This window comes from Homarus americanus, unplaced genomic scaffold (assembly GCF_018991925.1).
Source record: "Homarus americanus isolate GMGI-L3 unplaced genomic scaffold, GMGI_Hamer_2.0 scaffold11022, whole genome shotgun sequence".
In the NCBI taxonomy this organism is placed as follows: Eukaryota; Metazoa; Arthropoda; class Malacostraca; order Decapoda; family Nephropidae; genus Homarus; species Homarus americanus.
In genome coordinates this window covers 10,889,436-10,916,682 of record NW_024737068.1, presented here as the reverse complement: position 1 = coordinate 10,916,682, position 27,247 = coordinate 10,889,436, and the positions used below count along the sequence as shown (strand labels likewise).

General features: G+C 38.5%; 2 protein-coding genes across 3 annotated transcripts in view; both read left to right on the top strand.

The window, feature by feature from the left end:
- LOC121872838 (putative neural-cadherin 2) overlaps positions 1 to 9,654 on the top strand; it is a 62,832-nt gene extending 53,178 nt beyond the window's left edge. The window contains exons 27-29 of the mRNA XM_042375887.1: positions 132 to 341; positions 5,984 to 6,235; positions 6,553 to 9,654. Of these exons, the coding sequence (XP_042231821.1) occupies positions 132 to 341; positions 5,984 to 6,235; positions 6,553 to 6,626 (536 nt within the window). The 3' untranslated portion in view covers positions 6,627 to 9,654. The remainder of the gene's footprint in view (positions 1 to 131; positions 342 to 5,983; positions 6,236 to 6,552) is intronic.
- Positions 9,655 to 11,091: 1,437 nt separating this feature from the next.
- Positions 11,092 to 25,794, top strand: LOC121872956 (Golgi SNAP receptor complex member 2-like). Of its 2 annotated transcripts, none has more exons than XM_042376100.1 (5): positions 11,092 to 11,172; positions 16,548 to 16,860; positions 17,155 to 17,260; positions 22,747 to 22,899; positions 24,622 to 25,794. In XM_042376100.1, exons 2-5 carry the CDS (start codon positions 16,718 to 16,720, stop codon positions 24,862 to 24,864), a joined length of 645 nt encoding a protein of 214 aa, XP_042232034.1. In that variant the 5' UTR covers positions 11,092 to 11,172; positions 16,548 to 16,717; the 3' UTR covers positions 24,865 to 25,794. The 2 variants fall into 2 exon arrangements, with proteins under 2 accessions (XP_042232034.1, XP_042232035.1); XM_042376101.1 differs by having other exon boundaries at positions 11,103 to 11,160.
- The last annotated feature ends 1,453 nt before the right edge of the window (positions 25,795 to 27,247 follow it).

Genomic DNA, 27,247 nt, shown 5'->3' with positions numbered 1-27,247 from the left:
CACGCGATCCTTCTTGACCTGGTAATGATTCACCATAGAGAAATTACTCTAGTTGTACCTTAAACGTAAATCTGTAAGCTACTCGCATTTACATTTCTGAGTAAAGTTGATGAATGTGAATCATGTTGCAGTATTGATCTGTGCCTTCCTACTGCACCAACACCACAAGAGGTCGGCAGTGAGGAGAGGCATGGCGGGGGAAGTGAAGGAGAACTCTGGGGTGAAGGAGGAGACGTCGCCACCCTCCACCCACACACCTAATCTGTTGGAGCTACAGTTGCTTAAGCCTCCAAAGGCCAATGGTCAGCCAGCCTGGACCACCAAGAACCCCAACATTGCTGGTAAGTCTGTTAAGCAGGTAGCCAGAAAATGTTCATCTGCCAAGTTCTGACATCATGTTCTTATTATAAATCAGGGATTTTTACAACAGCTCTCAGGGTGACCGCAGACAACACCAACCAGCCAAAATGTAAACTAACCAACCACACTTAACCTAACCACCCTAGGGTATGTTTAGTTGGGTTGTGTTGGTAAGTTTAGGTTATGTTGGTTGGTGTAGTCTGGTTTGGAGTATGTTTTAGTATTTGCTGCAACCAATCACCAACCTGACAGTTAAACGAGCTGTACCCGCATGCATTATTAATTAAATAGATAGATGGATGAATTTGTAAATAGTACCCTGTAAATAAATAAATAAGATACAGACATGAAGGTACACACACACACACACACCTTTTTACAGCAGAGTTGATATACGTACTGTACAGTAATCTGGTAAGTGGGTGGAAGCGATACAACATGGGTTGTGTCGGGGTGAAACAAAGAGAGGAATACAGTCAGGATCAATCCTTAAGGACAAAACACCCTCGTATATAATTACAGTATTGTAGTGGTAATTTATATCAGTGTGACAATATAAGATATAATGGTTCCCAACGGTACAGTAAAAGTATTAAGGTGTTACAAAATTATTAATACTTGGACAATAGATATCCTTTGGAGATAATTTAGACTTAAAGGAAGAGAGCATAGTTTTTGCTCAGATTGGTGGGGGTAAGTTGTTCCACACCTCCACACTGTAAGAGCGCGGGTTGCTACTACTTACTGCTGGACCACTGAGACCACCAATTGTAAGAACGCTCAACACAAGCTGCCACCCTGTGAGGGCTTGGCACTCTTACAACTTACGTTGATACTCTGACCTGGTAGCGTGACGTGAGAGGAAGGCCCATGGGTACATGTAAATATAGTATCGAGTATTAGGGAGAGAACAACGGTGAATACTTTAGGTGAATCATAGACCCACATACAAATACACTGTATATTGAGACACAAAAACGGTTACAGGAAAGATGCTGTATGCACCCAAAATAGGAACTCCTGGTACCCTGCCCTCAGGCTCAATTTACTTGCTCCACTACCGAGTGTACCCACACCAAAACAGACATACTCTCACAGCACTGTAGCACCAATAAACCTGTGGCACCTGCCAGTACAACACTCAATACCCCAGGGGCAATACTCCAGCGGCCGCCATGGGAGTCTCATCACCAAGTGACACTTTCCAACACTCCGATAATTCCGGTGGACTAACACCACCACACCAACAGCCCTACTGAGCTATGTACTGTACTCATCCACCAATAATGGGGCTGGCAGTGGTTTGTGGGCTTGACGATCCGGGTTTACCACGGGGCATGGCGTCAGGGGGAATACTGGCCAGCTATGGGCCCCATAGGTGGTAGTAGAGCTTCTAACGGTCGGGGTTCACAGGGATACCCGACTCTACTGGACCTCAGACATCTCCCCAGACTAGTGGATGCGTCATCCACGCTACAAACACGTCCTAGGCTGCGATAGGGACCTGTGGGTGGAGGAGCATGGCGCTGACTGGTTTGAAAAAGCAACCACCGCCTTTCACCCCCGTTAAAGTCACAAATTCCACCTAGAACATAAGAATGGAGGAAACTGCAGCGGGCCTATTGGCCCATACTGGGCAGTCCCGTTTACACCCAACCCTATTGCTCATATAAGCATCCAACCTATGTTTGAAGCTATTCAGCGTATTCGAGTTAATGATGATATTTGGTAACTTGTTCCATTCATCCACTACTCTGTTTCCAAACCAGTGTTTACCTATTTCACGCCTAAATCTAAATTTGTCTAATTTAAAACCATTGTTACGAGTTCGCTCCTGGTTGAATAGTTTGAGTACCTTTGTAATGTCCCCTTTGTTTAGCCCTGACTTCCACTTACACTCTATCAGGTCGCCCTCACTCTACGTCTCTCGAGGAGTGCAAATTAAGATGCTTTAACCCGTCTCTATACTCAAGGTTCCTAATGCCCGGGATTAGTCTTGTCATTCTCCTCTGAATTCTTTCCAAGGATTCTATATCCATTCTGTAATCGGTGACCAGAACTGAACTGCGTAATCCAGGTGTGGTCTCACAAGAGCAAGATACAGTTTTAGGATGACCTCGCTAGTCTTGTAACTAACACTCCTTTGTATGAACCCAAGTACTTTATTAGCCTTGTTACGAGCAAAAACACATTGTTTACTTGGCTTAAGGTTCCTACTTATCATTACTCCTAAATCTCTCTCGCAGTCGGATTTCTCTATGGCATCGTTGTTCATCTGGTATCTGGTTTCCCTGTTTACATCTCCTATACTGAGTACTTTACATTTGTCCACGTTGAATTTCATCTGCCATTTTTCAGACCATTCGAAAAATTTGTTTAGATCTTCCTGTAGTTTTGTGGAGTCCTCGTCAGATTTAATAACACGTCCTATTTTAGTGTCATCAGCAAATTTACTTATGTTGCTGTCTATGCCGATATCTATGTCGTTTATGTATATAATAAATAATAATGGTCCAAGTACTGAGCCTTGGGGAACTCCACTTGTGACGTTGCTCCAATGGGACTTAGTGCCGTTAATGCTCACTCGCTGTTTCCTGTCCTGTAACCACGCCCTAATCCATTTGAGGATGTTACCTTTGATGCCATGAGCTTCTACCTTTCTAATTAGTCTTTCGTGGGGGACTCTGTCTAAGGTTTTGCTAAAGTCGAGATATACCACATCATAATTGTGCCCCTCGTCCACCGATTCGAAAACTGATGAAAAGAATGTTAATAGATTAGTTAGACAAGAACGTCCGCTTGTGAAGCCATGCTGGGAATCATTGATCAATCGGTGCTTCTCTAGGTGATTTCGAATAGAATTTGAAATGATTGCTTCCAGTAATTTGCCCACTATTGATGTTAGACTGATTGGGCGGTAGTTAGAGGATAGTGATCTATCCCCCTTCTTGAAAATCGGTATTACATTCACTATCCTTCAGGATTCTGGTACTACGTTACTGTAACACTCTGACGTTTGAAACTGAGATTACGAACTCAGTTTCATTCCCTACTATTATCTTTACAAACAATGCTCTGACTGAGCTATCAAAAGCAAGAATTAAATTGATAACAAAAGATTGGATGGCAACGGGTCCCAACACGCAACGCCTTGCTACAACCTGAGGAACCGATTTCAAAAGTTCCCTTCCAGGAATATCAACTCATTCCTCAGTTAACCTCCCTACCACAATTTCACTATAATTATCAGAGTCTCTGCTAATCATAGGTGAAAAAAAAGGTTTACAGGTTCTCGGTAGCAGAAAGAGTTTACAACTGGTCAACAAACATACGACATCTCGATGACGTCATCAAAGAAACAGGGAGAAGGGAGGACATTCCCACTGGAAGACTCAGAAGGTTTTGTGGACGTGTAAGCGTAATATGGATCATTAGTTTAACAGGTTAGCCGTCATTATGATCATGACAACACCACATTTTATGGAGGGGACTGAGAAGAGTGCATGGGGGAGAGAGTGGTCTTAGTAGGTCTGAGTATCTTAAGTTGTACCTCTGGTTATTCCAGAACTGGAAATAATTTTTCTCAATCAAGTGATTACTGATTTGTAAACAAATATAGCACAACAATAAGTGTTGATACCCTCAGATTTTAACATTTTCAATTTAGCAAATCGATTTTTTTTTCAATAGGTCATTGTCAGCACAAATATTTTCTGGACAATAACCAGGTGTTTTGTTTTCGTGGAGCCGGAGGTCCCCTCCCCATAGTGTATGACAGTGAATCAATTGTTGGTAAACAAGGTTATAGTAGATTTATTTCATTGGTGAAAAAGTGAATGACTGACGAGTGTGGTACTGGATCCCACTCTGTTTATTGACTATTGCGAATGGCTTGTATGTGGTTTGTCCAGTTTAGTTTATCATCAACAACAACAACCCCAAAGGATTTGGTATTTTGTTCACATTTGAGGACTGTATTACCGAGGTACAGGGAGTCCAGCTCTGGGAGTAAGTTTTTTATTCTGTGAATGATTAGGTACAGTTCCGAAGTAGTTGTTTTTTTAGGTCATTTTAATACATATTAACCAGTTCCTCACTTTAGTTAATTTACTGTTCATTGTTCTCATCAAGGAATGGAGATATGAGTAACTGGCATAAAGCTTACTGTCATCTGCATATAAATTGCATTTTACGAGTATACTGGAGTGGACCACATCATTTATGTACAACAAGAACTGTACTGGGTCAAAATGGAGCCTTGAGGGATGCCATACAAAATAAATGATGAGTCAAATTGTTGATTGTTATAGCCGACATACTACTTCCTGTTAGATAGATACAAGGAAACCATTTGTGGGGTAAGCCCCTAACACCATAATGCTCATGCTTTTACAGTAGGGTGGTATGGTCAACAGATAATTCTCAGTAACTAAGGAATCTCTAATTATAACACAAGAAAACAGGGAGAGAGCCATTCCTTTCCTTTCTCCATTCATCCCTTCCATCTCACATGATCCATATCTTCACATTCACTTTGCTAGTGCAACTTCTGCGGTTAGGGTGCTAATGAATTCCAAACCATTACCGGTACTCTTTTCAATCCATTCACAACGCACATCATTTTCCCTCGTGTTTGCCAAACTAATTTCAAGTTCCCTTTAGTCAAACTTAACATCCTTCACCTCCCTCATCCCTCGCATTCCCGACTATGGAACTCTTTCCTCTCACCTCTCTTATCATTGTACATACTGTAATTAAATTATAATTTCATCTCTTATAACTTAATATCTTGTCCATGGCTTACTCGGGAGGCCTACTAGCCTAGATTAAATATTGATCTTTATCCAAGTACAGGGTATTATTGTCATTTATATAGCACACTGTCATGTTTGCCTCCTACAGTACGTCACAATATTTTAATAGGGAAATTTTTCTAAAAAAAATATCTTCTTTGTTTTGTAATGGATACACAAACACACCACTTATGTTATTTGTGTAGTATATTATTTAGCAATCAAGTGACCCATTCCCTAATTACCGTATATAGCTTTCATCTCTGTTGACTATAAATTTTCAGCCTTTTGGGTTACCATGTTCTTTCAATAAACCATTATTATTATTATTATTATTTTTATTATTATCCTTATTATTATTATTATATTATACACAAAACATTAAACTTACCAAATACTGTACTTCTTGGGTTTAAGAACTAACCCACGGCGTCTACCTCGTGGTCCGTGTATCACTTATCACCCCCAAATTAAAGCGAGATTTATATTCACCCTTGAGTTTATTAAGGACCAATAGGCTGTACACTGTACAGTACGGTAACCGCTCTACCACTGCACCCTTCCAACAGTTATTACCATCAAGTTTCTATGACTTTCCTCGTCTTTCTCAGTCATATTCACTCAGATTCAAGAGTTTCAGCAGTAGTTCACTACCAATGAAAAGGATAAAAAATTAAGAATAAACCATTAATTACAGGAAAATGGGAAAAATAAAAAAAACGGGGAAATTAGATGAAACTTACCATTTATATAAATCTAGAAAAATGACTAGGATTACAATGTGGAAGTCATAAACAGATAAATACACTATTATCTTCCTTCTTCACCAGACGTGGACGTATTACAAGTGGACGCGGCATCAGTCACTAGCAGTATGGAGGACCAGAGGCGCTACTGCAGCTCCTTGACCATGGCGGGAGTTCCTCTCCACCAAGGGGGAGGAGATAAAGGGAGGGAGATGACACCCTCCAGAAACAAGAACGGCGCGAGTCGAGGGGGCACAAGGACTCCCAGCCCTGGCGATGACCTCAGGAACTATGCTTACGAGGGTGAGGGATCATCCCCCGGGTCACTCTCTTCTTGTAAGTGAATGTCTTGAGTATGTCTGTGTCAAAAAGTGAATGTGAGGAGGGAGTGATAATCTTATGTTTCATATAAGTAAATGTGAGGAATGGTTAAGGACCACTATAAATGAAGTGAAATTTAACTCAAAGTATTTTGACGTCGCACTAGAAATGGATAACAATAATTCAGTAATAATAATAATAATAATATATGATGATAAAAGAGAGCACTATAGAAATGAGTTTCGAAAACAGGACTTTAGCAGTTTACTGTATCACATACAGTATATACCTGTACAGGTATACTAAAAGATCATTGTCGCTTTTTGTGCCAGGTTTGGAGAGTTGCAGTGGGAGTGCCAAGTTCCTGGGTGGGTTCCGTGAGGTGGCCCACATGCTGGAGTCCTGACATTCGCCCAACCTTAGTCAGTCGTCGGCGTCAGATACCAAGACAAACACTACCCAGCCAGTCACGACAGTTCTCCCAACTTCCGAAGGGGATCTTGTGACATTCACTCCCTACCCAGAGCCTCTGCCTCCACCAATCAGCGATGGAATAACTCGACTTAGAGAACTTGTGGCCACGCCTACAAAAACACCAGACCCGCCTTGTGCCTTTCTAGTCTGAATGAGATACTTTCTCCTATTATTTTTTCAATAAACGTTATTTTAAATTGTCCAAATGCAACCTTTCAGATGATTATATAAAAAATTATCATTTGGATGAAAATATATAATTGGAAAGAAACAACTAATTGTCTTTAAGCAGATATATATTTCTGTCCCATGTGGAACCAGTACTGTATCTAATTAGGCAAAGATAATATTCACGAACCGTGAACCACTTTCTGTCTCTCACTCTCTCCTCTTTCTTCACACACACACACATCACCGACTATTTCAAGAAATCTCGTGTCAACTCATGAAGGTAAACATTACAGAACACACACAAATATAAAACAATCCACCCCTCGTAAACTGTAATATGGAAATCTGATTCATATAAGGATGGGTGCTCCGCAGACCAATTAGTTCTCATTTTTGTTAAGTCAACTTGACACTTGGTCAGGGAAAAAGTTGTGCCACCACCCCAACACGGAGTCCTGCCACTAGTGGTTTTAAGAAGATTCAAACACTAAGACAAATGACAATGAGTTCTGAGACCCAAGCCATTAAGCCTTAATTATTTCACATAACTTCTCCTCAGCTCTGTACTTGCTGTGTATTCCTTCTACATCTCTCCATTCATCATGTCTTGGGTTTCCATCACACTTCCTGACAACAGTAACAGAATTACACATTTTTACCTCCTGATTCATTCATTACATGATTCATTAACTAACTGATTCGTTAACTGGCTCATTCACTTAACGTCGGACTCACTGATTCAGCAACTCACTCACTAATTCATTGACTGATTGACTCATTCACCATCTCACTAGCAGCTTGACTCAATGACAGGCTCACCAACTTAGTCAGTCATTTATTATCTGATTCACCAACAGATTCACTTTCAAATTGATTGACTCACCAACTGATTGTCTCACTGACCGATTCACCAACTTATTGATTTGCTGACTGTTTGACCACGTTATTCATTAGCTGCTCGATTCAATCTTTTACTGACTCTAACTGATAAAGAGAACTTTTGACCAGGCAAAACTAAAGCAGCTTTTATTGAATTCTTAATCATTATTATTTACTATTCTGAAATATTAGCTGATATACGTAAAATATTCTTTTGGATTTTGTCTGTTGGTCAGCCCAATATCTTTCTTTTGTGACTGACTGACAAATATTGTTTTTCATGTGAGAGAATTCTGTATTTTCTGTAAATGTCTCATTATATAGGCTGCCAAGCGTACAACCAGTTCAGCACAGACGCAGCTATGTCCAACTCATTGTCTCCCTAGTTCAGTATTGTATAAGGCTCGGTATCGTGTAGTTATAAAATCATATTGCACTTGCAGTAGTTTAAATGTCTTCTTTGTGTGTGTTAAGTCATTATTATACAATTCCCATGTTTAGTTTTTATATTTACCTTAGTATAATTTCATAAGCCTATTTTATTATTTTGTGTGTTTTCTCACCCAACAAATTTTTTGAGTTGTGGAACATTTGTCTTCGGAAGAACTGAACACCAAGTGGTTACAGCACGGATTCAGAATTGGTATGATATTGTTTGTGAACTGTATACAGTATATGTGTATAGGAGACGTTATACTGTAGTATGTCTATGGGGAAAAATTATTATATTGGAGGAAATGCAGGGGAAAAGATTCATATTCAGCATTTTTTTGTTTGTCTTCCATATCAACAACACATAATTTACGTAAATGTTTAAATTCAGTACTTCAGAATTGGCATGACACTGATTTTGCAGCCGGTAAATAGGCCTACAATACTGTGCAAACATCTTTTTACAGACACCACACACCAAAAATTGGATTCGTGCGAAATTTAAACCCCATATATGACCTCTTAACGAATTGTTTACACCCAGCTACTCGGAGCAGATCCATTAAACCATTATCTTGATTTAGGTCAGCTGAAGCCACAATGTTGACAGCTTAAGCCTTAGAGCAAAAACCATTTTTTTTAGTTTACTTCAGGAAAGACCATATTGTTGACACTAAAAGCGAATAATTTTGAAACGTGATCATTGTACACATCTAAAATAGATTTCCCATGTCGAACATACCTCCAGAAGATTTTATCTATTAACTGATAATTCCACTAAATTATGCCTATTAACTGACTATTCCACTAAATTATTAACTAACTAATCCACTAAATTGTATAAAGCAATTGTGAAGCCTACCAGATTATACTCATTATTAACTCATATCTACTAAATTGTAAACAGATCCACCAAACTAGACAAATCCAAAAAATTATAAAAAACCACCAAGTTATAGACAAACACTAAATTCTACTCAATAACTGACAAGTCTGCCAAATAACTGTATCAGTTACAAGATCTCGGTCATGGTAGAGAGAGATATTGTTGATATGTAGCGGGATAGATGTTCTTTTGTAGCCGGTCTTGTGGGAGCTGCAGCAGCCAGATAGACCTTGCTGGAAGCAGCTAATGTGAAACTGTAATGAAAGTAAGATGGAAACAGAAGCATGCAGATTTTTGTGAGTTACAGTCAGATTGATATTGAAAGACGTAAATTTTGTGAAAGTAACAACTGGAACAAACTTGTTTTTTAAGCTTTTTTTATGCAGCAGGTTGACTCAACTGTTCGAAGTCGGTTGTGAGAATGTTATGAGTAACGACTGGAACAGACAAATGGAAGACAGTTTTGTAAGAATTGCAGCCACATTGACTTTGATAAAGTTGGCACTGAAAATCGTAGCCGGATAGACTGTTGGAGGCCGGTTTTGTATTTTTCTAAGATGTTATCTGAAAAATAAAGTAAGATGTTGTTGCTTATTGCATTTTATTACCCTTCAATAGCAAAAAATAAGTTGCAGCTGGATTATACAGTATTGCCTTAATGGCAATAATTTTATGTACCTCTTTTTTTAAACTTCCGACTAGCCATAGAGGCTCCTGTGAATAATCACAATTCACAATACATATAATTGAATGGATTCATAGACAACCTAACCTAACCTGACCTGACCTAACCAAACCTGAAGGCTAAACTATTCATCTCGCTTGTCCAGATGAAATGCACTGGTGACTGTGTATGTTGTTGAAATTAGGCAAAGATTCACATTAAAAAAACACCTTATGTTCTTATGTGTGGGTCCGCACTCAGGAACAGAGGCCGCATCAGGGGCGGCAGGGGTTACTGTAGGGCCGGGGGCGGCGTCTGAGGCAAGACGGGTGTGCTGGGGTAGGTAGGACATAGTGCTTGGGGCAGGAAGAGGAGCTGGTGTCTGCTTAGAGAAGCAGTGCTGCTCTAGGGTGTCTAACCTGCGGTGTAGAGACAGTAGCTGTAGAGCCGATGAAAGCTGCTTCTGGGTGGATAAGCCAGTCTTCCATGTTGCTTGAAGACTGGGAGCGTGATCTGTTTCTCCTCCATCCTGTGTGAGTGGTCACTCCGGGGGTCACCATTGTGGGGTTTGAGATGTTTGGTTCACACTCAGGATGGGTTGGAGAAAGGAAACTCACAATGTGCTCTCTGTATACATGTTGTATTGGATGTACAATGCAGCTTGGTGCTGGGAAGGCAGCATGGTTACAAGCGTTGAGTAGAGAGAGCTGGTTGGTGAGGGTGCTCAGAGAAGGACAGCTTGTGGGTCGCCATGCTCGCCGGCGGGAGCGAGGGCCGCCAGGCAGGAGTGGAGGAGGTGTAGATAGAAAGAGACAGGTCACCACGAGGTCAGGTCTTAAATAGCGGGGGTAGGCTTGGCTTAGTAGTTGACCCCCGCTCCGTGATGTATGGCGGCGCTGGTTGACCTAGACCACGAGGCAAGCACTGGGGAATTCGCGGGGTCGGCTACTCAGGACAAACAGCGTTTGTAGGGGAGGAATCCACTACAATATTATGTTTATGTAATTATTGGGCTCTCAATTCTAAGTGAAAATTTGGTTTTATTACGACATTTTAAGTGGATATTGTAGGGGATACTTTAATTTTGTGTGGATTGCAAAAATAGCCTTGTGCTTCCCATCCAAAAAGTTTTGGCCGATTTGGCCGTGAGAAGGCGTGAAGCTTGTCGTACATCTGGCAACCCTGGTTTAAATATCCCGCCCTCAGATTATAATCCCTGTAATAATATTTATAAGCTAAATAGCAAGTAACATGAATTAATTTTGATTCAAAAGTCATACAGAGTATATCGTCTATATACAGTAATAGTAGTGTTCTTTGTAGTGGTTGTAAAACTTTTTTATACAAATCCCAAATGATGAGACATACACGTCAGACGAGACAGTTGTTTACAAGCTGTCAGCTGACCCACAACAGGACGTATGGACTGTATCTGTCAGTGTATTTGTGAGTTTATTTTCAAGTGACATTCATATTAGTTATTGGTCACATGGAAAGATATTTTATATAATCATGTTGTGTAATAAATTGTGTTGTATATAGTCAAGAGACACTTCTATAGAATCAACAGTTCACCAAACTGAACTTGCTTATCCCTTTTACCATTTACAGCTTGATCTGCATTAAATAATATATAATGTTAGAAGCATTTGGTTAAGGAAATAAACGTGTTGATTTATTAGTTAGAAAATATTGTAAAGGTGGAGCAGACGGCTAACACCAGAAGGAGTAGTTCGATTTCATTAATTTTTCCACATGTTTTTTGGATGATAGTAAATAATAACAATGATATATACGACCTAATCAACCTGGTATTATTTTAGATTCATACACGTATTTGGAAGTAGGTCAGAATCGTTCAAAACACATCAAATGCCATCGTAAAAACATAATTTCAACTTAACCTAAACTAAACTTAAAATCCTAAAATTCACTGCAGGACCAAAACGATAATAATACTCATTAGGTTAGGTTAGTTTGGATACTTAAATACAGGGAACTAAATTTTTACCACCAACCTAACCAAAGAAGCCTACTCAACATTACCTAACTTCCTAGCAGGACTCCCAGGCATATTAAATAGAAAGTACTTCCTTTGATATCTGGTACCAATGAAAGCAACTTTCTTGAGGCGGCTTGGTGTAATTTTACGTTTTTTGTGGATGTGAGAGTGCACTTCGACCGAGAACATGTGCCAGAGCAGATTTTTCTGTGGAATATTTACGATAAATAATTCACTTCTTTGTCTCCAAAGCACATAAAGACATTACTTTAGTGTCATATGATCAGCTCTTGCTGTGTTTTACTCCGTAATTTCCCTAATCTTTGATACCCTTCCCCTTACAGGTGATTTATGGTTGTAGATAGAGGAAAACTAAAAAAATATATATATTTATTTATAAATAAAATAATAAAGTTGTCATATTGTTCTTTATTACCAGTACTTATTATCATTCAAAGAAAATCTGTGGACAAGATTAACGTTATCTAACTACTACTTCTGGTGTTAGCCGACTGTTCCACTGTTTCCAAAAATATCCCTTGGTAACATAAGAAAATAAGGAGTCTGCAATAGGCCGGTTGGCCTGTGCATGGCAGCCCTGTGTATAGTTATAGTAGTTTGGGTTTTCAAAATTATGTGATTATGAAATTGGGAATGAACTTTATCCTCGCTGTCACTGATCAACTTGTAGCCATGGTTCTATTTTACCTAATAATACTAAAGCTAGCTTTCAAGGCTACACTTCAATATGGAAGAATTTCCAGTAGAATAAAAAGGTAATGGTGGAGGAGATGGTTAGCATCAGAAATAACTTATGAAATTGTACCAAAATTTATGGAGATGTTATTTGCATGATACTAAACAAGAAAATATAAATGACACTGCACAGAACCTAACCAACCAAACCTACCTAATTTTTACCTAACTTCGTAATCGAGGCTCCGCCCTGGACCCCGGCATATAAAGCAGAAAGTGTTTACCTTAAAGACATAGCACTACAAAACAGATGCACAATATGTTGCTTGAAGTAGCACAATTGTTAACTAACATAAGAAAGGTAGGTGGTATGGTTTATGAATTCTGGGAAAGGAGGTACAGGGAGTTGAGGGTTTGCTTGAGCTTATGACTTACCATACAAGCTGTTACTTTACATCTGATAATATTCCCTATTTTTTTGTGTGCTTGTTTTTCAATATTTTATATAAGTTTTGTATTTGTAATAGTAACACAAAACTTGTCACTGTAGCCACATCCCCTAGCTCTCTCTCTACCAGGCTGAGCTGTGAGCTATATGCTATGTTATGATTATTTTTCAAAAATTTTTGGCTGGGTTTACGTAATTTGCTTCATTTTTTTACTCATCCACATGCACACAATCTCACATGGAAGACTGTGCAAAAAAAAAGATAAATAAATAATTATGATAAGGTAAAAAACACACAGGGAATAAACATTTCTTCATGTGTTAAAAGTTAAAATGTTGAGTGGGGAAGAGGGAGGGGGGTCAGTGGAATGCTTGATCTCAGCAGTTCTGGGCTGTCTCCTGTGTGTATTGTAGTGAAACGATTGTCAAATATTTTGTCGTCCAGCAGCCAAATGGCAATGCCTGTACAGTATTTTGTATGTTATTCTATTTATTGGCATTTTTATTTATTTTCACATTTACTGGTATACACTATACAGTATATTATTCTATGTTATTCCTCATTGGAGTTGATATCTGGCAGGAATTCAGTTTCAGAGTTGGTGCTGTAACACTGTTAATGGCATCAGCTGTTGTGGTGGTGTGAATCTGCTACAAAATATGTCTAGTATCAGTTTATACACGAGTACTGTATATACAGTGGTCCCTCGGTTAACGAGCACAATCCATTCTAGAAGGTTACTCGTTAACCGAAAAACTCGTTAACCGAAACTATTGTTTCAATTGGTTTTTGGGTAATTGGTTCCAGCTCACCGAAAATTGCCTAAATTCAACAAAAAAGGTAGAAAAGTACACTTACTTTGAGGTGTGTATGTAGAAGGCTCCTGGATGATGATGATGGGAATTAGAATGGGGGTGGAGAAGGGAGAAGAGAAGGCATTGGGGTGGAAGAGAAGTCACCCCATGGCGCCATTTCACCCATAAAATTTTAGTTCTCTTGGTGCAATTCAAGATAATTTTCTTTAAATCAACACTGCACTGCATTGTATATTGTCAATATGTAAAATAAATTTCAAAATGACCAATAATTTGCTTGCAAAAACAGAAAAAAGCATTTAGTTGAGAGTCTCAAGTAAGATGTTACCTCCACTGAAAAGATACAAAGACTGACGCCTGTATGGTGTGTTGAGAGGCTGGATGGCACGCATAAAACTAGTTTCATTACCTTCAATTATGTTCAATAATTATTAAAATGAGTAAAAAATTTGATATTAAACTTTTAAAATTATTGAATAGTATAAACTTCTTGATATTTGCTAAAATGGTAAGGAATTTAAGCCCTGGAACCGATTACTGTATTGGCGGACTATTACTACAGCTGGTGGACTGCCAAATGCAAGCGAAATCATGTTCAGGTTGGCTCGTAAGAAACTCGTTAATTGAGGGATTGCTCGTTAACCGAAGTTAAGAATCTTATGGAAGGTAACTCGTTAACCGAAATCTCGTTAACCGAGGCGCTCATTAACCGAGGGACCACTGTATGGTGTTATATTTTCAAGGTTTATTGTTATCAGGTAAAACAGTACTGTACTTCATCCCAATCATTATTTTTGAGGGGAACAAAGTTAAAGTATCCGAAGGAATGCAAGGTAATTATTCCCAAATGCTGTACTTTATTATATCAGTACAGTACTTATAGTGTAGCAAGAATAAAAAAGTAACAATACAGTATTTCATATGTCAAGATTGTCTGCAATGCAGCTTTGTATTGGAACATAATCCTTGCATTTATTAGGAATGTGGAGGAGGACTCTTTTCTTTATATATTGAAAGATCTTATTTGGACTTGGAGTGTAACTTTCAACAGCACATTGCTGCAGTATGCTAATGTGTTGAGACATTTCTTCCACAAGGGATAAGAACGGCGGAACACTGGACACTTTCCTCCAAACATGATTGGAAAACACAGTCTGGCCAGCAAAAAATAAAAGAGACGTTTTGCATCACACTGTGATTTTTTGTTGGTGGGTCTGCTCAATACAACGAAATCAACAACAAAGCGTCTCAACAAGGTTCGCTATGGATCCCGTTACTCTAGTTGAGGCCTTAAGCAAGTCATGTAAAGGAGGTGGCACACTGGGCACTTTCCTCCAAACAAGTTCTGCTGGCCATTGGCCTGATGGCCCAGCAAGCATCAGGATTTCTGCTGTTGAGCGAAATGGACAGTGGTTTGCCAGGGATCTTTGTTGGCCGGATTAGTGCTCAAATGAGCTTTATATAATTTCAAGTAAAAATTTAAGTAAATCATGAAACAGTAATAATCTATTCATATAAAACAGAGAAGTCTGTCTGTGTGTCCGCACGAGAATCTCAGAAAGTACTTTACCGATCTGTAGTGATGATGGATGGTGTTATATGTAGTGATGATGGATGGTGTTATATGTAGTGATGATGGATGGTGTTATATGTAGTGATGATGGATAGTGTTATATGTAGTGATGATGGATGATGTTATATGTAGTGATGATGGATGTTGTTATATGTAGTGATGATGGATGATGTTATATGTAGTGATGATGGGTGGTGTTATATGTAGTGATGATTAGACAATAAAATAACAGTTTAATGCTAAAAAATATACTTTGCTGTACCGTTGTAGTGAAAAACATGGTGGAAGTTACATACACCGGTAATGAACTATTGATGGAAGTAGAAGTTTTGAGGACTGAACAGTGAGACAATGTGGAGCCTCCCGGAGGGTGGCGCCCTACCATGGCCTAGCGTTTCTGCTAGTTTAAAATATAATACATAAACCAGTGACATATTTCTATTTATTCATCACTTTCAAACTTCTTTAGTATTATTTAATCATTATTCAGGGTCTTCTTTGATCAGCCAGCTGCTGCCACTTTTAAAAGAAACTTCACGAGACACCCATTGTCTTTTTTTTTTAGCTTTTGCAGATGCCTCACTTGCTTCAGCAATTGAAGAACTATAGCACAGTACTGCAAGGCCTTAACTGTAGTAACGGGATCCATGGCGAATCTCGTCTACACTTTGTTGTTGTTTTCGTTGCATTGGGCAGACGCACCAACAAAACATCCCAGTGTGACGCAAAACGTCTCCTTGTCTTGCTAGCCGGACCGTGTTTGCGAAACATGTTTGGAGGAAAGCGCCCAGTGTGCTTTCGCCTTTAGTCACAAGTCTTTCATTTCATCCTCAATTATAAATCAGGATTCAGTCCACAATGCTTTTGTTTGTAGGGTTGTAAGTGTTCTAGAATCCCTACCAGGGAGACATGGGTTCATTGTTATGACAGGCTGGGCATTATTGTATAGCAGTGTGTACTGAGTTGGCCACCACCTAAGTCAATGCTCAAGGCTAAAATGATTCTCTTGCATGGGAATTGTCGCCCCACAAATTCTGTCAAATGGTCTAATATTATGTTTAACCTTTTGGTATAAATAAGCTCTTTGCTGTATTATGTAAATTCTTGTTGGGAAACTTACAATACTTAATCATTGAATGCCTGATGAATATTGTTTACACGCTAGTTTTACACTGAAGATCCAGTTGATAGAGAATTAGTGCTCAAATTCATAAGAACTTAATGAATATTTTTTTATATTATGGTTAAAAAATGTTGTTTTTACTAAACTTATTTGCATGTTACAGGACAAATAACTACTTAAGGTGTGAGAGTGCACTGCATAAAAGAATTAGTGTTTACATTGTAAATAATTGAACTTATAAAGAACTATTTTAAGAGAGTGGAAAACATCAGTAATTGTTCATGAACTACTTCATACTGTGTGATCAGCAGTACATATACTTCACACCTCAAGATGGAGGCCTTATACCATCAAACAAACCGCCTGTTGCAAGAGGTGACATCTAATAACCTGGTGAAGATTGAGCGGTCACACACTCCAGAAGAGGTTAATGAAGCTGAGGCTGTAGTGATCCAAAAGCTTGACACTATTCATTCGTGAGTATGCAAATACTGTTGCTGTAACAATGATAGGCAATTAATTTAAAGGCTCTATTTTTTTAACTGTAAATTTGTTTATTTACATTAGAGCGAGATTTAAATACTGTAGTAGAAGTTTTTTATAAGTACTACTGTATAACTCATTGAACAGTAACTTTACTGCGGCTGCCCTGGTTTTTGGTTTGGAGTTTGTTCCAAAAAAGAAAAAAATACAATTTAGATTCATGTTAGACTCCATCTCGATTTCAAAATAGCTTGGGAAAAAATATTAAAACATATTCCCATCAACAGCAACTGCAGTCGCCTGGATATATTGATCAACAAGGAGCCACCAGCTAGAAGAGTGAATGCAAAATATCGAGTTGATCAGCTGAAGTATGACCTTCAGCATGTTCAGGTACATTACCGGGTACTTTAAATAGTTTTTATTCAGGATCCTACTTATTAGCTCATCTTGAAATAACCCTTTTTTAAGTTATTTACCTTATTTACCCAATTAATGTGGTGGCCATGCCAAAGGAAGGAGGCCAGTGACCTGTGTAGAATCCCTCCATTGTTCTTGATAATTTTGTCTAGCTATTTGGAAGCCCAGTACTGTTTGTGATTTCACAGGTTGGGCTGGTAGACCATTCCATAGGTGTACCACCCTCCGTGTGAAGAAGTATTTCCGTATGTTCGTTCTGCATGATAACTTGGCAAGCTTGTAGTTAATTCCCTTGCAAAGAAATGGCTTGAGTTCATATTTTCCATTCCTTTCAAGATTTTGAATGTTTCAGTGAGATCCTGCCCTATTGTACTTTGTCTTAAGGGAGTTGTCCCTCTGCAAACGATCCAAAAATTATGAACAAATCATATTTTCTGAAAAACTTTCTCTGAACTCTGGCAACCTTTAGCTACATCACTGCCAAGTATTGAATGATGTAAGATAAATAACTTGTAAAAAAAAAATTACTCAGACTTACCCTGTAGTTGGTTTAGGTGATCCTCATTTACTGTGTTCATAATGACAAGGTATCCATTGATTTATAACAATTTACTTCTACAGGCATCTCCTGGGTTACGGAAGGGTTTTCCTTAAAATCCCATTGCCTTTAATTAGGAGTTGAGATGCGTTCTTATGGGAATTTTTTGAGGCCCAAAAATTTAACACAAGCACATACAGTATATGTATTAAATTAGAGGGTTTTAACCACATATAATGAGTCATTCGTGATGTAACATAATAATAAATGAACAAGACGTTCAAATTTTACTTATCAAAAATGATGTTGCTTGCTGACTTAAGTGAGGTGGTGCAATTATAGTTACTAGGAGGAAGACAGTGAGTCACTGATAACTCCTTTTCTTTTGGTGCTGGCAATGGTTTTGGGGTAAAGAATTTATCCTGTGTGATCTGTCGTTGACATCACAATTTTTCAGTGTACAGCTCCTTATAGCTGCTCGTCAGGTTCTCCAATCCTCTTGCAAACTTGAGGCTGTGTTCACGATCTGGATTGAGTCTCAACAGTTTGCATTGCATCTTCCAGTTGACTAAGCACTTTAAATAAAACCTTTGATGTCAATTCATGGGATGTTCCTCATCAGGAACTCGTTCCTGTTCCATTAACATAAGATCCTCATTGGACAGATCCTTTCTGTGTGACTCTTAACAGCTTTACCACACCATCCTGATCCATATCCTCAAACCCTGCACCATTTACCAGAGTTATAATTTCCTGCTGCACCTGATCTTAGGTCCGAACCTGAGGAAGACATTGGAAACCGTGGCCACATTTTGGCCAGATGTTCTTTCACACACCATTCATTATTGTACATTTGACCTCATCCCATGTCTCGGCAATGTTTTCTACGGCATTCGTGATTTTAAACTTCTTCCAGAAATCTTGGACCTTTGCTGATCCTCACTGTCAGTTGCAGCTATAAGTTGTCTAAAAGTCCTGCATAAATAGTATTGCCTTATAGCTGGCAATCACACCTTGAGCCATAGCCTGTAGCAAAGAAGTTAATAATAATAATTAACGGTTTATTGAAAAAATTCTGCAGCCCGAAGGCTGAAAATATACATTGGACATAAATGACTTATTACATACATTGGTGGTTTAACAAAAGCCTTCATTAGAGAAAGGTAAAGGAACATACAGTGAACATACAGATTAATGTAGGTGTTGAACAGCAAACTCGTAGTGTAGTAACTCCCTCCCAGATGGTGTTAGGAGGAACTCACGTGGTGTAGTAGTTCCCTCAGATGTTGTTATGAGGGACCTGGCGTGGTGTAGTAATTCCCTCGCTGATGGTGTTATGAGGGGCCTCACGTGGTGTAGTAATTCCCTCACAGATGGTGTTATGAGGGACCTCACGTGGTGTAGTAATTACCTCACAGATGGTGTTATGAGGGACCTCACGTGGTGTAGTAATTATCTCACAGTTGTGTTCTTGGATAGGTATTCAACCCTGATATTACTGTACTGGAAAAGTCATTATGGTTAACAGGGTGGCTGGGAGCATTATTCTAGCAGTAACAAGGCCTTGTTGGAAATGTTTTTTTATTACTGTACCTTTCTACTGCAGGGCAGAAACAGCTTGTGAACCATATTTGGAACAGACTGCCAGTCACCCATACTTTCCTATTGGAGTGCCATATCATTGGTAACCTAGATTTGGCATAGCCCTTGAATGCCCTTGGATTTTCTGAGTGGTTGAAGCCTCCTGTTTTATTACAGTAAAAGTTCAAAAATCTGGATGCCAGAAATCCGGACCACCTGAGAATCCGGACTTTCGAAAACTCTCAAACTTTTTAAATTTAGCGGGCTTTTGTGTGTATTTGTGCATGCGTGAGTGCCACAGCTGCACAGCGACAACAAGCGACCACGCGGCCGCCACTTTAAAATGAACAATCAAACTGTAACAACGTATGTAATTTTGAGTCCTACTCTTTCCATTTACAGAGTACAAGCCCATAATAATTGCTCCTAAAGTAGATAAACTTCGTTGTATGAAGAGAAAGAAGAACACGTTGAAATTGAGTGACAAACTTGAAATAATTAAGAAACTAGAACGTCGTGTGAGCAATACTGTTCTAATGGAAACATACGACATTGGAAAGTCTACAATTTATGATATAAAAAAGGCAAAGAATAAAATTCTAGAATTCACAGCTTCTTCTGGGCTTTACAATCAAATTGCTGAAAGAAAAAGTTTACATTGGCCAAAATTAGAAAATCTTGATAAAGTGTTGCACGAATGGTTTTTGTTAAAACGATCAGAAGGTATGTCAATTTCTGGGCCGATGCTTGTGCCAAAGCAAAGTCTTTTAAGTCGCAAATGAACATTGAATCAGAGTGCTCATTTAGCGATGGATGGCTTAGGAATTTCAAGACTCGTCATGGTATTAGACAGTAAGATATTGCTGTACCTGTTCATCTCTTCTTTATTCCTCCTTAAATTTGAATTTTAAAAGTACTGCCTGAGAATCCGGAAAATCCGAAAATCTGGACCGACCCAATCCCCAAGCAGTCCGGATTTTTGGACTTCTACTGTACCCCCTAACATAAGCATTACACGATTTTGGGAAGCCTTAAACCCAGGAGCTGTCTTCTCCTCAGTTGAAATACTGTACATGTCCTTGCAGGTATGCGCTTATAAAAGAGGCCTGTTTTGTCATCATTGTACTGTACACTTTTTGTGGTGTGTATCCATCAGCCTCAGTGATTGCCTTTAATTCGACTGGGTAATTACTAGCAGCCTCAGTATCAGCATTGGCTGCTTCAACTACCATCATAATGTTGTGTAGGTTTGAGCATTTCTTAAAATGCTCAAACCACACTTTGCTGGCATTAAATGGTTTTTCATCAGAACTAGCACCTTGTTCCTGGCTTAAATCTGTGTACAGACTCTTCGCCTTTTCCTGAATCACCATGATGTTAATGAGCACATATTGCTTTGTTTGGTCCTTTATCCATACACTGAGTTAGCATTCCATTTTTATCCTGACCTCACTATGATGAATATACGGATTGTTCTGATAGTGGAGATAGCAATCCCAAAGTTTTGGCAATGTAACTCAGCTTCTCCCCTGGTCAAACCTCCATAACACATCTAATTTTATTTCCAAGGTAATACCCTTTTGTGGTCTCTTGCCACCACTGCTAGCACCTGCACTTGATAGCCTCTTTCCACTAATCTTGTATAAGAATGCACAGTACAATACTGTAACTGTATTACATTCCAGAAAAGAAAGGCACAGATGAACATTGGCTTGAGATTCAAACACACCAAAACCGTTGTTGTTGTTGTGGGACCGCAGCCGTGTTGTGGCTGCCACCGAGAATCCACACAAAAATAATTTTACAATTTGGGTAAATCTTTTGGTTAAAAATTGAAAAAAAAATTATTATATTTTATTATTTTTAAGTTTTACCCAAATTCCTTAAGGGCGAGTTTTTTTCTGTATCCTAAAATTTTGATAATAATTTCAAAACTCCATAAGGGTGAAATTCTGTAATGTGGGGGATGCCTGTACTGCATTGTTAAAAAAAATATCTGGTTATTTATTTCACAACTGCTACCAGTAGGTCATTATGTTGACAATTGGGTGAATGGGATGGCTGTAAGAAAAACCATAATTCGATTAAACAAATTTTTCTAAGAATAAATAAATATTTTGATGCTTTCACTATTATCCTATATTTCCTATTTTTGTGTTGAAAAGTCCTGTAAAACTCTCATACTGTATTTCCTATATTTTTCCTCATGACTTGGCTGGGACCCCTGAAGTTAAGTTAATTATAGTGGTCCCTCGGTTAACGAGCACAATCCGTTCCAGCAGGTTGCTCGTTAACCGAAATCATTGTTTCAATGGGTTTTTGGGTAATTGGTTCCAGCTCACCGAAAATTGCCTAAATTCAACAAAAAAGGTAGAAAAGTAAACTTACTTTGACGTGTGTATGTAGAAGGCTCCTGGATGATGATGATGATGGGAATTAGAATGGGGGTGGAGGAGAAGGGTGAAGAGAAGGCATTGGGGTGGAAGAGAAGTCACTCCATGGCGTCATTTCACCCATAAAATTTTAGTTCTCTTGGTGTAATTCAAGATTATTTTCTTTAAATCAACACTGCACTGCATTGTATATTTTCAATATGTAAAATAAATTTCAAAATGACCAATAATTTGCTTGCAAACACAGAAAAAAAGCATTTAGTTGAAGAGAGTCTCAAGCAAGATGTTACCTCCTCTGAAAAGAGAGAGAGACTGGCTCCTGTTTGTGTGTTAACAGGCTGGATGGCACGCATGAAACTAGTTACTTTACCTTCAATTATGTTCAATAATTGTTAAAATGACTAAAAAATTTAATATTAAACTTTTAAAATTATTGAATAGTATAAACTTCTTGATATTTACTAAAATAGTAAGGAATTTAAGCCCTAAAACCGATTACTGTATTGGCGGACTAATACTACAGCTGGTGGACTGCCAAATGCAAGCGAAAACATGTTGAGGTCGGCTCGTAAAAAACTCGTTAATCGAGGGATTGCTCGTTAACCGAAGTTAAGAATCTTATGGAAGGTAAATCGTTAACTGAAATCTCATTAACCGAGGCGCTCGTTAGCCGAGGGATCACTGTAATTATGGGAATGGTCATTGCTGAACTCAGAGTAACAATTTTGTGCCATCTATCCTGCAAGTTGAATTGTTGGTTGGTCCATCATTTCTGCATGCCATGTTGATATTAAACAGAATGTGATGTCATTGTTACATGAACATGAAAGGCTCTACAGAAATACAATATGTTTATAGTGAAATGTAAAACACTAGGTGGGAAACTGAAGTAAGGGTAAGGATACTTGGTGTAATCAGGTCTCTCCACCTGCCCCAACCTTTTTCAGAATTCATTTGGAATGCTACAGCATCGTAGACAAATGCGTGCCCGTGAGGTAGAGGAGAGAGATGCATTGCTGTCTCGAAAATTTACCACCAACGACCAACAGGACACTTCCATTTTCTTGGACCATGAACTTCAGCATCATGATAAATTAGGGGTAAGAAAATGTCACATTTTTTTAATTAGGCATAAATAAAAAGGTAAAAATGCAGTATTGATCTTGAATTATTGAGCAACAAGAAGTGACCTGTCGAGTGGATACAGCACTCACTTCCTGTTCCAGGGGTCGATGGTTTGATCCCCGGACACTTCCAGTCCCAGTTCACCCAGCTGTAAATGAGCTCCGAAGTTTACAATTTGGGGAAGTGATTGTGGTCGAGTTCAGTACTGGCCATACTGCCTCCTTGTGTACTGAAGATTCAGTATAGTACAGTGTGCTGTATGCACACTGTCCCTAATAGGCACTTTCACTAAGGAACAAATAAATAATTTTAGTCCATTGGAAATTGATGTACTTCAGGCTTTCACACCAGGGGCGTCATTTGGAGGGCTGGGGGCACTTCACCCCCCTCCCCTCTCCCCAAGATCTGGCTTGCCGTCCTCAAGACCTGGCTTGCCCCTCCCAAGGGCTGTCCTGCTCTCCGAGGAAAATTTTAATTCTATCCCTTTTTCATATAGACGAATTTGGATTTGGTGAGAACATCTCGATGGTATTTTTACTATGGATAATTAAACAAAATGATAAGTATTCATCTATTTTCATCGTTCCCATTGCCTATCATTTATAAACTGAATAGCACCAAGAAAGTAAGTCATATTGCTAGCAGCCACACAGTCCACACCGGGCTGGTGCAAATTGGAAATATAATACGTGCTGGAATGTGTTCCGTCTGTTACAGCACCACCCAGCGGCACCACGGTGGAGCAGGATTTTGACCCCTACTCTTTGCGTGTAGTGGTGTTGCCTCCCCTATGCAAAATCTGAAATGATGCCCCTGTTTTGCACACACACTTTTCAGCATAAAAATTAAATGAAAGTCATAAGAAATGGTACATACTGGTATCCTTCATTTAACGATCATTTACTTAGCAATATTTCGGTTTAGCAAATTAAAAATGTTAACACCCTTTCTTGTTTAATAATACAGTCGACCCTCGTTAATTCGGACTAATGGGGGGGGGTGTCCGTTTTAGCCGATTGTCCGAATTAACCGATTTAGGGGTTAATATCGCATTATATTTCAAAGTCATTGTTTTCGTCACGATTTTATCCCACTTTCCACTGTAATACGTAAGTAATTTCAGCAAAAATATTACATTTCCGTGAATGTATTATATCAAGCACAGTATGAATAGAATATCATTGTAATATAACAGTATTTTAACCGAAAACTAGTAAAAGAACGAATAACATCTCAAGAACATCGAAAGCTTAGGTAAAGTCTTTTGTTTTCGTCATGTATTTTATCCTATTTTACATTGAAATACATCACGTTTCAGCAGAACTACTATTTATTTCCGAGAATATATTCATTCAGGTGCAGTTTAGGTAAAATATACGTGTGATGTAACAGGAGAGGACTGGGAGAAGCTGTTTGGTGCTGCAGACGATGACAAGGAAAATGATTTGGATGGATTTTAATGAAAATATTCAGAAATATGGTATCGTAGTATTTATTCAAGTCAATTAGGATAGATTATTATTGTAATACAACGGTTTTTTAACTGAAAACCAATCGAAAAGCGATTACGGTAACATCTTTTGAACGAACGAAATGATATTAAAGTGTCCAGTTTTTTATAGTCAGTTAGTGTTCGTACTATATTGCCAAATCAATTTATACTTATACTGTATGTATATAGACTCTTTTTTTTTCAGGATACTAATCGGAATGTAGATGAACTTTTAGGAGCAGGCACCAACATCCTCCAGGGCCTGCGAGACCAAGGGTCAACTTTAAAGGGTGCCCACAAACGTGTTCTAGACCTAGCAAATACACTTGGCTTATCCAATACTGTCATGAGAATGATAGAAAGGCGGTCCACGCAGGACAAGTATATCTTATTTGCTGGTATGGTTATTGTACTTCTATGTTTGTACTTTGCATTGAAGTATTTATGAAAATAGATAACATGACTTCTGATTTTACAATTTAAATTTCACATCTTGGTGTAGTATTTCCTTATGCATTGTATGTATTTGGGCACAAAAAACTGTTAAAGGCAGTTTAAGATACACTAAGCATTTAAGATACACCACTTAATCCCCTGATGACACACAAGATATAAATATTATTTGAAGCTCCATCCCCAAAGCCACTAAGTAATGATATATTTTATGTTCTTAAAATAATAGAAAAGGAAATTTAATACTGTACACGTGAGTGGCAATTTGTGGTAAGTAGATTCACTTTTGTTGTTTCAGTTAACTGGTTAAAAAAGTTTTCTGGCTTGATACCCTTCACCAGGTGGCTCTCATTACTGCACAAGCCAACAATTAAGGTTTAGCCATCACACCAAACTCTCCTTTAAAAGCTGGAAGCTGATCTTATGATTATGGTACTTATCCCTCCCCTTCACAACCACCACCCTCAAAAGAGGGATTTTAAAAACAAAGGTTGCCCTCTAAAAGCAGGATATCTTTTACGGGACAGGAAGTACTTCTAGGCTTTGTGTAATTAGATGTAGGAATCCCTAATGTCGGTTCAGGGCTCCATCTTCATATTTACTTTTGAAAGGTTATTTAGATAGATGCTTAATACAAGGGACAAAATTTGCACTCCTTTGATAATGGAGCATGGGATTCATTACCCTTCTGGGTTGAGTTTGCATATCAACATGAATAGAACTGAAAGTTCTGCACTGGTTTCTCCATCAAATGAGAAATAAGCTTTTGGGAAGGATTTTCTGGTTTGTGAGTACAGTCTCTCTTTGACTTACGACAACCCGGACATATGATGGCCATGGTCGTGTAAAATATTTTTCACATTACGTATTTTCGAGTCCCGACGTTAGTGATCGCGCTGTGTACTGAAATTTTTTTTTTTTTGTAATTCCCTTTAAAATGGCTGGTAAGCATAAAAGTGAGAGTGTTCGTGGTGCTGAGAAGAAAAAGAGACACCCATTTTAGAATTTCTATGTATTATTTTCGCCTTTTCGACTTACGACCAAATCGACTTATGACCTGGTCGTTGGGAAACCCCGTTGTAAGTCGAGGAGAGACTGTAATAGGTTAGCTGCTGTAGGTATCAAAGAGTTCATCCTGATACCTTCTCATATGTGGTTTTAATGAATATGTTCATCTCAAAGGATAAGCTTTCCTGTTTAATAGCTACCATGCATTTTGGTGGGAGGGTTAGTGCCAAGGCATATACCATGTCTAGGAATGGAGTACATACCTATAATGCCCCCTGAAAGGGGGTTAGAGCCTCTCTCTATTGGATTTATCCCCCAAGAGGTTGGGATAATCAATTTATTTGCAATGGTGTATTTATGATATGTTTTATTTCTTTCATCTCTAATTTCTTCAAATGATGTACAATTTGAGGCAGTGATGAGGTGTTCGTTCTCTAGTGGGTCTTTTTTTTTGGGTGGGGCAATGAGGTTCAGTTTCACCAGCTGGGTTGCTTTGCTCATAATATTTTATGACTAACTGACCTTGAGTCAGAGAGTGGAAGAGGAGGTCTTTTAGCTGTGTTCAAATTTCTTTGTGTTACTGTGTCTTGTAAGGTTCTCCCACTTGGAAAATAGAATGGTAGTGCTTCAGAACTCCTTTTATTGGCCAGTGTTCAATCACAGAAGAGTACATTGAGCAGCCTTAATCACCAACAGGGTAAATCTCACTACATATAGGTGAGTGAGTTTGGGATTAGTGTTGTTGGAACCTCCACATTTAATTTACTGGGACATTTAACTTGGTCAGCCTGGTTGTATTTGGTGGGTATGAGACCTTTCAAACAGCTTATCCTTGTTGAAAGTTTTGTGTTGCAGTTTTAATGAGTTTATTCTTCATGAAGGACCAGAGTACTGTAGCTGCTACTTTTGGTGACAGTTTTGGGAGTGACACCTTTGGGACTGTATGGCCAGAAGGAGTGTTGAAATTATTTTATATAATTCTATACAATAATATTATTTGTATATAAAACCTTCTAGCAGATTGCCCCACAGAACCCTAAAGCACACTTGGATATTCAGTACTTGGGTTTCTGGGTGAATTCAGCATAAAATAGACTTGTTGTCAGGTAAATCATGGATTTCTCACAATCAATTGTATAATATATGATTCACATGTATAAAATTCTAAATAGTGGTGTTGGTATATTACTATTATAAATAATTAGTGCGGTGAAAGTAAGTGGCCATCAGATAGTTTTATAGGGTTGAGACGAGTTGACTATTCTCGTCATTTACTTTAAATCAAGTAAATTAGTTTATACACATAAATAAATCAAGAATCAATTACCATTGTATTTTAGAAATTAATAACACTGAGTTGTACAAGTACA

Excerpts from the sequence above, each read along its gene's own strand:
- LOC121872956 (XM_042376100.1), top strand. The coding sequence starts at position 16,718 with ATGGAGGCCTTATACCATCAAACAAACCGCCTGTTGCAAGAGGTGACA. Across the intron at positions 16,861-17,154 it reads AAGCTTGACACTATTCATTC|CAACTGCAGTCGCCTGGATA; the intron begins GTGAGTATGCAA and ends TCCCATCAACAG. Across the intron at positions 22,900-24,621 it reads AGCATCATGATAAATTAGGG|GATACTAATCGGAATGTAGA; the intron begins GTAAGAAAATGT and ends TTTTTTTTTCAG.